Source organism: Marmota flaviventris, chromosome 2, assembly GCF_047511675.1.
Source record: "Marmota flaviventris isolate mMarFla1 chromosome 2, mMarFla1.hap1, whole genome shotgun sequence".
NCBI classification, from domain to species: Eukaryota; Metazoa; Chordata; class Mammalia; order Rodentia; family Sciuridae; genus Marmota; species Marmota flaviventris.
Genome location: NC_092499.1, coordinates 108,380,843 through 108,396,630, shown reverse-complemented (window position 1 = coordinate 108,396,630; position 15,788 = coordinate 108,380,843). Strand labels below are relative to the sequence as shown.

Sequence of the window (15,788 nt, the reverse complement as noted above, 5' to 3'; positions counted from 1 at the left end):
AAAAATAGTGTGTAAATATGGAGATCCTCTATATTGCACACTCCCAAGTTTTCTCTATTATTAAGGTCTTGCAAGAGTGTGGCACATTTGTTACAGCTAATATTGATATATTTTTATTATCTAAAGTCTATAGTCTCCTTTAGGGTTTGCTTTTTGAATTGTTTGTGACAAACGTATGGAAACATATTCTCCATTATAGTGTCATATAGTGCCTTAACCTCTCCTATTTTCAGCCTGTCATCTCTGGCTTTCTCCTTCCTGAACTTCTGGAAACTACTGACTTTAGCTATTCGAATCATATGTATGGAATCTCCTTTTTGTTTTAAATTGCAGTTCCCTGTTGTTGACCATCCTTTGTAGGCTTATTCGCCAACTCAATATATTTTTCCTCAGCTCTCTGGATCTTTTCTGCCCATTTTTAACCAGTTGTTTCCTATCTTTTTGTTGATTTTTAAGAATTCTTTGGATATTTGTTATGCCAGACTTTGGTCAGATATCTATTTTTCAAATATTTTCTCCTAGTCTGTGGCTTCTTGTCATTTTCTTAACAGTATCTTTCAAAGAGCAAAAATTTAAAATTTTATGGAGTCCATTTATCATTTTTCTCTTTCATGGTTTGTGCTTTTGCTGTGTATAAAAAGTCATTGCTATACCCATGGTCACTTAGATTTTTCACCTTTTGTCCTGTAGGAGTTTTCTAATTTTACGTTTTACAATTAATTCTTCATTCCAATTTGAGTTTTTATTTTTTGAAAAATAAAGCTTTATGTTTAGATTCATTTTTGTTGCATATGGATGATCAGTCGTTAACATATTTGTTGGAAAGACTATTCTCTCTCCACAGTTACCTTTATTTTTTAAAAAAAATAGTTGACTGTATTTGTTTGGGTCTGTTTCTGGGCTTTCTATTCCCTTCCATTGATCTGTTCATCTATTTTTTGGCCAATAAATTAAAGTTCTTAAAGTAGGGTATCATTCTTCCAACTTTGTTCTCTTTTTCAGTATTTTATCTTTTAAGTCTCTTTGCCTTTCCATATAAATTTTAGAATCAGTTTGTTGATATCCACAAAATACTTTTTTGATTGGGATTGGACTGAATGTGTAGATTAATTTGGGAGAACTGACATCTTAACAATCTTGAGTTGTTATATCCATGTTTATTTCTCTGTTTACTTAGATCATCAACTTTGTTCACCAGTCTTTTGTAGTTTTCCTCATATAGATCATGTACATATTTTGTTTGTACCTAAGTATTTCAGTTCTTTGGTGCTAGGGTAAATCATATTATTTTAAATTTGAAATTCCAGTTGTTTTTTTGCAAACATATCAAAGCATTTGACTTGAATAATATTAATCTTGTTTCTTGTCAACCTTGTTATAATTTCTTATTAATTACAGGAATGTTTTTGTTAGTTCTTTGAAATTTTCTGTGTTGACAGTGATGTCATCTGTGAACAAAGGTAGCATTATTTTCCCTTCAGATTATTTGTACCTTCAGATTATTTGGACCTTTTGTTTTATTTTATTGTCCAGCTACACTATCTAGGACTTCTGGTACAATGTTAAATAGGAGGGTGAGAATGAATGTCCTTGCCTTATTCCTGATCTTAATAATGCCCTTTATTAAGTTGAGGAAGTTCCCCCCCATTCCTAGTTTTCTCAGAGTTTTTATTATGTGTAGTTCTTGGATTTATATCAACAACTACAACAAATTTATATTTACTCAGTACCTTCACTGACTTCATGCCCTAAACATATTATATAATGAAGACATTGTTTACATTCTGTCGACTAATATCAACAATGTAAATTAAAATTTACCAATTCATATTTTGCCATATTGCTAACGGTATTCTCTAATGCACGTGTCAGCAAAGTATGATCAGTAAGCCAAATTTAGTTCACTGCATGTTTTTATATAGCCTTCAATGTAAAGGAGATTTTTTTTAACCAAAACAAAAATATTTTGTAATACATGAAAATTATATGAACTTAAGATTTTTTTGCTCATAAGTAAAATTTTACTGGAACATAGCCATGCTGCACAGTATACTACTGATCAGAGTGAGTGATGTACACATTGCTTTTACTGCATGTGAAGATGCTCAATGGGCATCCATCATGTGAAAATAAGAATAGTGGACTTTGAATGTCACTCTTCTACATTATAGTGGAATATGGATTATCTTCTTAATCAAAAGCTTTTTTTTAAATTAATGATATTATACCTGTGCTAAAGTAATACCAAATATATTGACATTTTCATACTAGGCACACATGACAGCATTTCAAAATCACAGGAAAACCAGGGCCAGAAAAATTAGAAAATTTATGACAGAATATCTCATAGCAGCAGAATTTCTTCACAAAAATAAAACAACAGAAATGAGGCTATAATCAAAGTAAGTTTCTGAATGACTCATTTGTGTTGATCAAGCACAGAAAGCTTTTTTTAACCAATAGGGAGTTAATTAAATCATGTCTGATTGTGGCAGCTAAAGAAATGTGTCCACAGAAAATAAACTTGTCTAAGGCCATTAGCCTTTCCATGAGAACAGTTGCATAAAGAATTGAGGACATTCAGAGCAACATCAATAGTCAATTAAAAGGCAGGGCAAATGATACTGAGTGTTTTTCCATGGCTCCTGATGAGTCAACAGATGTTCCTAGTACTGCTCAGTTGCTGTATATTTGAGAAGTCAGTGCTGAGTTTGAAGTGACAAAGATTTATTCTTTATCAGTAGTTCACATAGAATATTTATATGCAAGAATGTTTTCAAACAGGTTGAAGAAATACTAATTCAGTACAACTTAGGTAAAATCTTCTGAGATAAAACTTACTATGGGGAAAAGATGTGTGGAGCAGAAAAGGACTTGGACAAAGGTTTCAAAGTGTGAAGCACTTCAAGTGTATGTTTTGTATTATATTATTGGTCAGCAGATTTTTATGGAAAATATTTGAATCTGCCATATTGTCAAACCCGTAGTGTCCAATAGTGAACTTCATGAAGTCCCCTGAACTTAATCATCATCAGTCCCATGAAGTTTTTAACCAACAAGGAATTAATTGAATCATGTCTGATTCAATTATGACCTGCACCTTCAGTTCCAGCAACATTTTTTTTCTGATTTTAATATAAATTCAAGAGAAATGTCTACACTTCAGAATCAATTTTTGCAATTGAGAATCTTTAATCTTCCACTGGAAATGATTGACCTGTAAGGTATTAATAGGCTAAAAAAGCAAATATCAAGAGAAAGAAATAGGTAGAATTTTATAAATGCCTTTCAAGTAATAAAGTAATTAAAAAATAAAATATTAATATCAGTATTCAGCAATATCTGTGTGAAAAAACATTGTAGATATTCATTACAACATCAGCATTAATAGATGAATATTTGTAGATTTTAATATTAAGAAACCTTAATAGAATAATATTTTTATCTGATAGACCTTTGTTTTAAAAAATTATACTCAGTTGTTATTTTATATTTTAAATTTCCTCAAAAAATTTATGGAAGTTTTTTTTTCTTGATACTTAACTACATACATTATAATCTTGATTTTGTGTCAGCCCACAATACTCAAAAACATCATTGCCCTTTGAAGAAAAAGTTTGCCAATACTTGAATTGATTGATATCAGTGTGTGATTGAAAAATATTTTCTCCTGACCCTATTCCTTATGTATCTTTACACAGTTATAGTTTGGTATTTAAAAAATCTCTTGTATGAATACAATTTCCATGGTTAACTAGTAGTCACATTAATCTGGAGTTGAATAGTAGTTCCACAAACTTAAATATATGTATTTCTAATTTAATTTTTTTGTGTGTGAATTATCTTAGTTCTGGTGTTGTTTGGGAGATGAAACCAAAGCAGAAATGGAAGCCTTTTAGTCAAAAGCAGATAATCTTACTGGAACAGTCATATCAGAAATATCAAGTATCACGAGACCGTGGCTGGATTAAGCTAGACAGTAATTTTGAGGTATGCCAAAATATTTTTGTTTTAAGCCTTATATGTTTGTAGTTCATAGTTTTATAGTTTTTCTTTGTTTATTTTGTTGTTGGGAGTAAAGAAAATTTTAATGCTCACTGTGTGCAGAAATTAATTTACATATTAGTAAATAAACTTTTATTTAGTAGTAGGATTGCTAGTGTATTTTGAATTAAAATGTTATTAACTCATACTATTAAGCAGGCTTTAAGTCTTTGTTTTTGCAATTTGTTCTATTTACAAATCATTTTCATGGAACTTGTTTTTAGTAATACTGTGGGGAAATCATGATTGCTTATTGAAATTTTTTTCTCTTATATTTCAAATGATACCTGTATATTGTTAAATAAAGACTGCTTTATGTATTTCATTGATGAAAAATAATGAATCCTGCTCAATTAAATTGTTTCACTGAATGATTGTTGGATGTGGGTAGATATCCACAAATAAAGGTGTGCTCTCCAGGAGACCTTACAAAGCTGAAATAAAATGTCATCTTTACTCCAAGAAGACTCCAGAAGCTTGACAGTGGTTTTTAGCTCAATCTGGTTTAGTCATATACTTTGGCTTCTCTTTGTCTTTAATATCTGAAGATTGAGTTTGTTACATTCTCTGTGAATGCCCCAATTAGTATTGGCTATGCTTCAGTGAAAAATAAACTATACTACTAGTGTCAAGGATAAATAAGCCATTAATTATTTGCTGTGTAACAAAGGTTGTTTAGAATTAGCTGGAATTTTCCTTTACTGTTAAATTTTTTATATAAATAATTTTTAAGTATTACATCTATAATTGAAAACTTATAGAATTCTTCTTTTTCTAGTAATTTGCTAGAAAAGTGATGGCTTCTACTTCAGAAATCTTAATAGATCACCTTAATATAGTTATCTCTTTTGTTGAGATAAAAATAACCTTTTCTTTCTGCCTGATGAGGAAACAGATATTTAAAATAGGGTAACTAATCCGAGAAAAAAATATGCTTTTTTCTCCCCAGGTTAATTTTGGTAAAGTTCCAATGGAAATGCGTCTCCCTGTTCAGTGCCCTATTAAACGAGACTTTTTATCAGGAATTCAAGTTGAATTTAAGCAGTCTCCTCACCAGAGAAGTTTAAGGGCCAGGTTGTACTGGCTTCAGGTAAGATTGTCATCCTCAATTAAATGGATGTTCTAATCACTTTGGGAATCTTGGAAATGAAATTTCTTTTTTATATTGTTATAATCTACATTGAAATAGGCAATTTTGGGGTGCCTGGGAGTGTAGCTTAGTGGTGAAGTGCATGTTTAGCATGTGTGAGGTCCTCCGCACATAAATAAATACATACATACATACATACATACATACAACCCATAAGTTGTATCTTTTCTTTTTGTTTTTATATTCCATGGATTCAGCATCTCACCCACAGTCCAAGTCTAGAGACCGTGTAACCATTGTGAGACTGAGTTGACCATTTAACCTGCCAAGAGTATTTTCTTAGACTGAGATTATGTGATTTTTAAATTTTTCTTGAAATATTTTAAGGGATTCCAAATAAGATTTTGTTCACCCATTCTTCCTAGCAAAGAGCAGGGCTTTATTGGAAGTTATTTTGGGGGACTTGCTTGCTTACTGTCTCACAGCCTCCCTTCTGTACTTCCTTTTAACCATTAAGTATTATTTAGGACATTTTTATTCTTTTTCTTATTTCTGCTTATCCTCTGTTTTCATGTTCAGTCTGTTCTTGTATTTTATTTAAACTGTAGAACTTTGAAATCCTGTGTGATGCAGGTACAGATATTTGCATTAATGATGTACAATTCTTAATACAATTGTACAGCTGTTATTTTATATAATGGCTTATCCTTTCTGAAGTGTATAAAAAGTTTTAAAGATTTAAAGTAAAAATTTTATTGGTACCATATGTATGTGCTGATAGTTAAGATTAAATTAATGTTTTTCATAATACCTGTGAAACTGAAAGTTTATGTCTAAATAATTTAAAATTTTGCTCAGTTGATTTCCTTTTCTTTCAGGTTGATAATCAGTTACCAGGTACAATGTTCCCTGTTGTATTTCATCCTGTGGCCCCTCCAAAATCTATTGCTTTGGACTCAGGTAAAAAACAAAAGAAATACAGGTATACCTTATTCATAGAAGTTAGACCTTAGTTTGACCTAGTATTAAGCTTTGATAATTTCACCTTTATTCTTTTTTTTTTCTTTTAGAGCCCAAACCTTTCATTGATGTGAGTATCATCACACGATTTAATGAGTACAGCAAAGTCTTACAATTCAAGTAAGAAAGATTTCTGCTGTTTATCTAAAGGAATTTAAAACACTCTGTTTTGAAACTAAATATTACTCTTTTTGAAAATGACTTCTGTATAAAAATTATTTTCCAACTGAACCTATTAATGTACTTTTGGTTGAGTAATTTTTTTTTGAGTATTTATATAATAGTGCATGTTTTAAAATGTAGAATTCCTTCAACCACCTTCACTATTTTAGAATATAAAATAGTGAAAAAGAAATGAAGTATGTATTTGTGAGCTGTCTTCTTTCAAGCACTTGCTATACACTTTAAAAATTGGGTGATTCTTGCTACATCTTCTAATTATAATTATGTTTACTGTGACACGATACATTTGAGTGCTTGGGACTTCTGAGTGCTATTAATACCATATATTACCTCAGTATTACTCAGTACCTCTCTACTACCTCAGTGAAGTTTTTAGTGTACTGAAAGTATCAGTCTAAGTAGACTTCAATCTTATTAACATGATTTTTAAGAGACAAAGAAATAAGATCTTACTGTGGACTTTGATAAAATCATAGTTTTAACATTGAAAATCACCAGGATTGATTGAAACCCTTTTCCATCTTAATTTTTTTTTCCATAGGTATTTTATGGTCCTTATTCAAGAAATGGCCTTAAAAGTTGATCAAGGATTTCTTGGAGCTATTATTGCACTGTTCACTCCAACAACTGATCCAGAAGCTGAAAGAAAACGGGTAACGATTTTTATTCCTTGGGAAAAATATAAAGTTAAAAAATTTAAATCAAATTATAATAGATAAAAAGTTTCTGAGCAAATTATAGTAGATAAAAAAATTTACATTTTTCTATTTAATTTTTTTCAGACAAAATTAATCCAACAAGATATCGATGCTCTAAACACAGAATTAATGGAGACATCAATGACTGATATGTCAATTCTTAGTTTCTTTGAACATTTCCATATATCTCCTGTTAAGGTTTGTTATAATAATTATCTTGAAAATTTAGTGAAATTGTTTTAGAACTTTTAAAGGGTCTGTGTTTAAATGTAGCTTCTTATTTGTTTCATCACATTATTTGCCAGGAACTTTGTTTGATTAATCATAATAATTAAGACAATTCTCTGTAATGTATGTCAGTCATAATTCTCACAGATAAACCATCAGATCATGTTCTCTAGTCTTGAATTAATCACCTCTTTATTCAAGGAAGAAGCTGACAAAGGCACTTCTTAATTAAGCATAGCAGTGCTCACCAAGATTTAATGTTTTGGTTGCACTTTGTAACTACTAGCACTGTCTAAACAGTAAGCTATGAGTGCTCTTGACCAGAATGTGAAAACGCTGAAGTCGGTAGTATACTGTTCATGGGGTGTTCTTCTCATTTCCAGAATTTGTTTGTAACTAAGGAAGTGGAAAATTGGATACCTTTCACTTGCCTGATTTTGTGCTTTATGAACCCATTTCCTTTTCCCTTTTTGTTGTTTTTGCTTTTACAGGGGAAGACTACAGCTAGCAAATATACAAATGCTATCAACCATAATGCTCTGAACTTGTGTAATGGGCCAGATTTACAATTAAGTAACTCTTTAAAATATCGATGATCCTTTACATTCTCAAAAACTGTTGATAGCAGTTTCATTTTCATTTTCAATCTATTCAGCTAAATGAATGGATTTATAAAATAGAATTATTTTAAATTTATATATTAGTTTGATGGTATCAGACATAGCAACAGTATCAAGTGTAAGATTTATATTGTTTTATATGATATATTATACACAATTTCTTACGAGTAAATGAAAATCAGTTATTTATGGGGTTAAACAATACCTTCAACAAAAATTTACTGAATGCCTGTTATAAAATTGCCATGGAGGTACAAAATAACTTCATGGAATTTATAATCTTGGGGAGTATTAAAGGTGATTTACTTACTCATGTTTTTAGGCACACTGGGAATTGTGCCATGAAGTTGAATAATGAGCCACAGTTATTTTCTTAGTACTTGGTGATTTTGCCTTAGGGAAAGGTAGGAGCTCTTTCCACCTGAGCTTATCTTCCTGGACCTCAACACTCCCTGACTTTACACATGGGTAATCCACATTAAAGAAAAAACAAACCAGGTTTTCCTGGCCTCACCCTATGTCCATTCTACTCGAGCTCTACATCATTTAGGTAAAATGCCTAAAAAATGCAGAATGAGAAAGGAGAGTGATCAACTTTATTTGTCATGTTGAATTATCTTTTATATATGTGTTCTTGCACTATACGCCAGTGTTGATACAGCAAAAAATGTAAGCCAGATGGAAATGGGAAAATCCCACATTTAAGTAATCAGTGGGAGTGTCTATGGAAGCTGAAAACCTTATTACTCTTTTAAAAACTTATGGCAACTTGCTAACTATTACCATATTTGTCATGTTATTGTTGTGACATAGTTATATCAGTTATTATCTTAATTTTTCCATAAATGATTTACTTTAATTGAAAATAAGTAATATCCATTGTTCTGATGGCAGACTACTTGCGACATGTTTTTTTTTCTTAAGATGATTATGCCATTTTTGTGAAAGCTCTCCTCCATATGAAAATGGTATTTATACTTCAAATAGAGCTTTCTTTTTGAGTTAGACTGTAATTTTTTTATCAAAAAAAATGAGAATCAAAAGTATATTCTGTGTAATGTTCACAGGAATAGATTGGGAATCAAATTGATTTTGAAGGATACATTTGGTTGCATCCGACAATCTGGTACCTAAGTATTTAATTTTTTTGTTTTTATGTTTCATTTATTGAACATGATTTTTCTTTCAGTTGCATTTGAGTCTGTCTTTGGGTTCTGGAGGTGAAGAATCAGACAAAGAAAAACAGGAAATGATTGCAATTCATTCTGTTAACCTGCTGTTGAAAAGCATAGGTGCTACTCTAACTGATGTGGATGACCTTATATTCAAGTAAGACTTTTGTTAAAGTTCATTGGAAAGCATTTGTACCATTTGTGCCAAGGTTATGTTCCTGGATATCCTCTCCATTTGTACCACATTAGACTAGAAAATAGATGTCTCTTACTACTCATACTTGAAAAGTTTGGTTCATTTCTTTATATACTTTAGGTATGCTTATTTTATTTGTTACAATTAAGGGTGAATTTTTTTGGATACTCATATCTAGATAATGCATGAATGTAGAATAAAAATGGAATTATTTTAGTATAGAATATTGTAAAGGAACTGTATTTTAAAATAGTTATTTTAAGAAATATGTAGCAGTTGGGTAAGATTTCAGTATAACCATTTAGCAAAGTTGGAAATAAGAACTCCTTGCTACATTTAATGTGAGAATGTTTATGTATGACAGACAAATGTACATTCAATCATTATTTGAATTCAATATTTAACTAAGGTATTAGAACAAATAGTTACTTGGGAATACAAAAAAGTCCATTTCTCATCTCACATGTGCACTAAATTTCAGAGGAAATGAAGGATAAAATACAAAATTCAAAGTGAAGAGACTTAAGAGAAGTTAATTATTATCAAATTTTGAGAAGTCCTTTCAAGCTTAAAAGCACTGAGAAAAAAAATACAAGATATTTTGACTACATAAAAATTATGGAGATATAACTCAATGGTAAAGCTCTAGCCTAGGTTGTGCAAGGTCCTGCATTTGACACCCATCACTGCAAAGTGAGAGAGGGAGAGACCACTTTATAGCAAAATTGGTGAAAACAATTAAGGAAAAAACTGGAAAATACTGATAATTATGACAGAGGTGATAAATCATCTTAATATTGAGCATTGATGAAAAAAATCTAAAGATAATAGCCATAGGAAAATAAGAGATAATTTACAAAACAGATCATGATTGACAGGTATTGGAGTTGTCTGACTTTATTTTTACAATATATATAATTTGTCAAAGATTTCAAAATATGAGTAATCCTAGTACTAGAGCGAGTTGGATCTAAAAAATGTGCACTTTTTTATTCTTTTGGTATGAATGGAAGGATGTGAGTGTGTGTGTTGAGATATAATATTATATTTACATCATAAATATATACATGTATATATATCACACATATGTTATTGTTATCTTTCCCTTAGTAATTGTTTTATGGGGGAATTCAGTTTAAGAAACTTTAAAATGCAACCAGAGAGTTACATAAAATATACACATGGTAACATTAATTTTTTTTTTTTAAACCAGAAATTGGGCATGTCTGACCATTGTTCTTTATGGCACCACCACAAAACGGAATGCTAGGCATCTGCTCAAAATGATGACATAGGAGTTTTGAATAAAGATATAGAGAAATATGTTTGCACAATGTTTAGAATAAAAGTGGCATACAAAATGTTTTAGATATTTTATAGTTGCACAGAAAAGAAAGAATTCAAAGTGGGAAATGAGAACAAACTTAAAAATTATGGTATGGGTGGATGATTGTTGACTTTTTTAAACTATTACTCTTTTTGTTTATGAAAAATTTATGAAACTATACTATATTTATAATAATTTTGTTACCATAATGATAAGACATCAACCATAAATTGTATGTGGCAGATATACAAAGTTAATTGTGAAAGAAATAACTATGACTAGTTATTTCAGCTATTGCTGAAATTTCAAGTCCTTTTTTTTCAGAAAATAATCTCTTTTTTTTAATTTTAAACATCAGAAATGTATTGGTTGCTCAAAACATTACATTGATCTTGACATATCATATATCATACATTTGTCCAGAAAATAATCTTAATATCATTAAATCTTTCCTTTTTCTCCTCCCAGACTTGCTTATTATGAAATTCGATACCAGTTTTACAAGCGAGATCAGCTCATGTGGAGTGTTGTTCGGCATTACAGTGAGCAGGTAATTTCCCATCATAGTAGCTCATAAGGAATATACTTCATAAAATATTTAAGCAAAATATTTGCATGTAATTGTATAGTGTGTGGTAATGTTTACATATTTACCTCAATTTGTAATCTCAATACTTAGTGATTTCTTAAATGATTAATTTTTCTTTCTTCTACCACTCTTTATATTCCTTTTAAAATTTATTCCCATGCTATTTTCCCTTTGCAGTAATACCTTTTCAACTTTGGGAAATAATAGTGACTTTGGAATCATTAACTTAAGTTCTTCGGTGACAGCAGTTTCTAAATGTAGTCTAGTGGAGTTGTAGGAGGAATTCTAAGCCAGTTTCCTTCCTTTGCATCAGTCACTTCATGGTTTGGGTGTGTATACAAAAAGTAGTTGTTTCAGGCCACTCAAGTACCATTGCTGTGCCATGGAGCTGCATGGTGATATTTCTTTTTCCATCTTCTTCTGGAAGATCTTTTCACCTATAGTAATATAGACATTATTATTATTATATGTTCAAATAAGTTATATTGTCCATTTTTTCAGTTAATAATTATTCTTCATGTAGTTCATTAGTAAAAGTGATGATAATACAATAAAAAACAACTAACAATTACTGAATTACATGTTCATTTAATATATTCTCACCATGCAACATGAGTATAACCTCCTGTGTTAATAGATGAAAAGGCTGAGGCTGATAGAGACTAAGTGACTTGTCCAAGGTCACATAACTGCTTATTAACAGACTGTGCCTTAAACTTAGTTCTGTCTAATTTGAGAGCTCCATGTAAAGTGTAACACAGTGCCTTGTACTTACAATATTGAAGATCTGGTAATGTATGTAGTTGTTGTTCTACCAGCTTGCCTGAAAACACAAACCTAATTTAGTCAGCATCCCCACTTTTTTCCTATTAAGTGTGGCTGGATGTTGTTTCTGTCAACAGTAGTAAATAATTTACTGTTTTTTTTTTTCTTCTTTAGTTTTTAAAACAGATGTATGTCCTTGTATTGGGCTTAGATGTGCTTGGAAACCCATTTGGATTAATTAGAGGTCTGTCTGAAGGAGTGGAAGCATTGTTCTATGAACCTTTCCAGGTATTATTTTTTTTTAATTTCAGTATACATATAGAAAAATGGATATTCTATTTTTATTGACAAATAATAATTCATATTTTAATTGTATCTAGGAACTGAATAATGTTTAAATACTTAAAAATCAATTTTACATTTTTTATTTAAAAGTACTTGAGATGATATTGAAAGGTTATTTTAAAACTAAATGAGCATGTCTAGTGCTCTTCTGGGCAATAAATGTGCCCATGTCTTCCACAAAAGGATTAATGGGGCATTAAAACTGACTTTGCTTCATATTCAGGCTTTCAACAGACTTGTTCAGGAGCCTAGTATAGTGAGGGTTTTAATAGGACAACACAGAAAGAATAAATGAAAGAACAAAGAGTCCAAAATATGTGGACTTAGTCTATTGCTAGTGTAGTCAGTTTGAGCATTCTAAAGGAACTTTATACTGGAAGGCCAACTTCAGATTGTAATTAAAGCCTATGATTCACACCTGTTAAATTTGTCATCTTATGGAATCCTCTGAGGTCATGTGTGTTTAAAATATTTTCTATCACAGTGGGTGTGGTGTCATTATTCGGGATATAGGATAAAAATTGTTGCATCCCAGTCTTTATGGATCATAACACATTCTGTGTCTTCACAGAAACCCTGAAATATTAGATTGAATGTCTTAAACTAATTTAAATTTTAAGTAGTAAACTTTTCTTTGAGCCAGGGTGCTGTTCAAGGCCCTGAAGAATTTGCTGAAGGATTAGTGATTGGAGTAAGAAGTCTCTTTGGACACACAGTAGGTATGTATCACCTATGTGTGTGTATATTTCCTTATTTTTAAATGGAAAATAAAAGTAGCCTGCTGATTTTCTAGTATAACTTGATGGTGTTGAATCACTGTACTTTATTTAAATAAGTTTATTCCTCTTCTTGATAAATGGCAAAAAATAATTTCTACATTTTTGCATATGAGGATTTTGAGCACCTATTAGTTTAAAACAGTTGTATATTGTGTACTGTGATGATGGTTTTCTAAAGAAACAATGTGACTCACTCTCCTGGGCCTTTTTGTAGGTGGTGCAGCAGGAGTTGTATCTCGAATCACAGGTTCTGTTGGGAAAGGTTTGGCAGCAATTACAATGGACAAGGAATATCAGCAAAAAAGAAGAGAAGAGATGGGTCGACAGCCTAAAGATTTTGGAGACAGCCTGGCCAGAGGAGGGAAGGGCTTTCTGCGAGTAAGTCTCCAGCTGACTCTTCAAAAACCCTTGACTTTTATATATGTATACTTTAAAATATGCACTCTAGCTATCATTTGAAACTTAGAATGCCACTTATGAGTCTAGGTCTGTCAGAGTAGCAATAGTGATAACTTTGGGAGCTGTGGTTTCCTTTTTGCTCTCCTTCCTCCCTGGCTCCACCAGTGCTATTCCCAAATCCCCAACATAGTTTTCCATTTGGACTGGGATATCTCTAATTGATGGCACCTTAGCCCTAGTGTGGAAGGGGAGGAAGTGAGCAGCAGGGGAATATGGTAGTGGTGATATTAGAGGGAGGAAGGGCTCTTGAGAGGCAGATTTAGTCCTCTAGTCATCCATTTTTGTGCAAGGAATGTATGAAACTTAAGTGATAAACCAGGAACTGCCTTTCATTGCTTTTTAAAACTTCTAAACTTATGTAGATATCATGTGACTACTGCTTAATTATATAGGTACTGAGTGAATTCTTTCCTTACAAATCATTACAAGAACATTTAAGTTCTATTTTTAATAAAAAGTATTAAAACAACATAGATAAAGCTAGAGTATTTTTTATCACCCCTCACCGCTTTCTAGAGGTATGTAATCTTTTCAGTTTAATGTGTGTTCAGTTCTCTTTCTATGTGTTTACAGAATATAAAAGTAATTTTAGTTAGTACCATTACTTGAAATTATTAAGAACATGTAAGTACTTTAATATTTTAAGTTTGGAAATAATTTTAGGAAACTGCAACTGCTGTGTTTGAGCCAGTGACTTTTAATGTCTGTTATATACTCTAAAGTACTTTGTCAGGATTACTTGCTACCTTGGGAGTTTCCTTTATTTTCAGTTTTCTACACTTTCACTAATTTGCAAAGTAATCTCATTAAAATTTGTAATTAGATCTTAGAGATATTTCACTCTACTCATTTTTACTGACGTAGAAATTGAGGCTTACAGATAATGAATCAACTGCCTGGATTATATAGCTGAATATACCAGAACCGGAGTTAGAATATTTTTATTTACTGCTCTTTCTATTATAAGATTTTACTTCTGTAAGGTGTTCTAATTTAAAATTTTCTGTGATTTAATATTTATAAAATCACAGTGCTCACTTATATGTGCATGTTGTTCACATTATCAAGTCCTGTTTTTTAAAAAGCAATCGTTTCTAGTATGTGTGTAGAGACCCCTAGTGTTGGTTTAAAATGAAGCACCTTCCCTTCAGTCAAGGCTGTGACTGATTTTTTTTTTTTTCCCCAGGGAGTTGTTGGTGGAGTGACAGGAATAATAACAAAGCCTGTGGAAGGTAGGTTGAGATGGGCTCCTTCCTGTGCAGAGCTGGAAGAGCTGATGCTTGACTAGCAGTTGTTGTTACTACTAGATGTTTAATAGAGAGAGTACGGACTATATTTTATATACATAGTCTTCAACTGTAATATATTTTCTTCAGAAAGCAGAAAGATTATGTAGTGTCTGTGATTTAGACTTTGAGTGCAGGTTTCAACAGTTCCATCGACAGTCTAGATTCTTTGGGGCCCTTAGGAGCAATTGGCTTGTTTTTTTATTTGTTTTTATTCCCATTAAAAAAAATAATGTGCTCTCTGTTATAATTCCTATCAAAAGCCCATGTGACTTCTGTGCAGCAATTGACAAGATGAATCTAAAATTTATGTATAAATTGGAGAGTCTTAAATTAGCGGAAGCAATCTCAAAAAAAAAAAAAAGAGCAAAATTGAAGGACTTACACTTTCCAACTTTAAAACTTACTACAGTATAAAGCTGCAGTAAACTAAGCTTGATACTGATATTAGTATAGACAAATAGATCAATGGGATACAATTGAGAGTCCAGAAATAAATCCTTACAATTATGGTTAATTGATCTTTGACAGGGGTTCCCATTCCTTTTAGGACTATAAGCCTATTCCTTGAACACTAGGTTGTGTCCATTCTATAGAATAGAATGATCATTTTAACAGATGGTGCTGAGACATCTTGTATCCACATGATAAATGAAATTGAACCCTTACCTACACTGTATATTTATGATTAAATTCATAAATGTAACAGAGAAACTATATAACTCAGAATAGATTAAATGCATAAATATAAGAGCAGAAGTATAAAACTCAAAAGAAAATATAGAAATAAATCTTTATTACTTTGGGTTAGGTAAAGCCTTTCTAGATGTGTGTCAACTGGACATTATTAAATTTTAACATATTTGTTTCTCAAAGGGCACCAACAAGAAAAGGAAAAGAGCTGCAGGATGGGAGAAAATTTTTTGCAAATTATAAGAGACTTGTATCTTGAGTATGTGAAGAACTCTTATAACTCAATAGGCAAAG

General features: G+C 31.4%; 1 protein-coding gene across 2 annotated transcripts in view; it reads left to right on the top strand.

The window, feature by feature from the left end:
* The window catches only part of Vps13c (vacuolar protein sorting 13 homolog C), a 196,215-nt gene that overhangs the window by 161,506 nt on the left and 18,921 nt on the right, over positions 1–15,788 (top strand). For both annotated transcript variants that reach the window (XM_027925076.3, XM_027925084.2), the window contains exons 66-77: positions 3,849–3,990; positions 4,994–5,134; positions 6,013–6,094; positions 6,205–6,274; positions 6,879–6,990; positions 7,120–7,233; positions 9,073–9,212; positions 11,047–11,128; positions 12,107–12,220; positions 12,921–12,996; positions 13,271–13,434; positions 14,702–14,747. In XM_027925076.3, the coding sequence (XP_027780877.2) occupies positions 3,849–3,990; positions 4,994–5,134; positions 6,013–6,094; positions 6,205–6,274; positions 6,879–6,990; positions 7,120–7,233; positions 9,073–9,212; positions 11,047–11,128; positions 12,107–12,220; positions 12,921–12,996; positions 13,271–13,434; positions 14,702–14,747 (1,283 nt within the window). The remainder of the gene's footprint in view (positions 1–3,848; positions 3,991–4,993; positions 5,135–6,012; positions 6,095–6,204; positions 6,275–6,878; positions 6,991–7,119; positions 7,234–9,072; positions 9,213–11,046; positions 11,129–12,106; positions 12,221–12,920; positions 12,997–13,270; positions 13,435–14,701; positions 14,748–15,788) is intronic.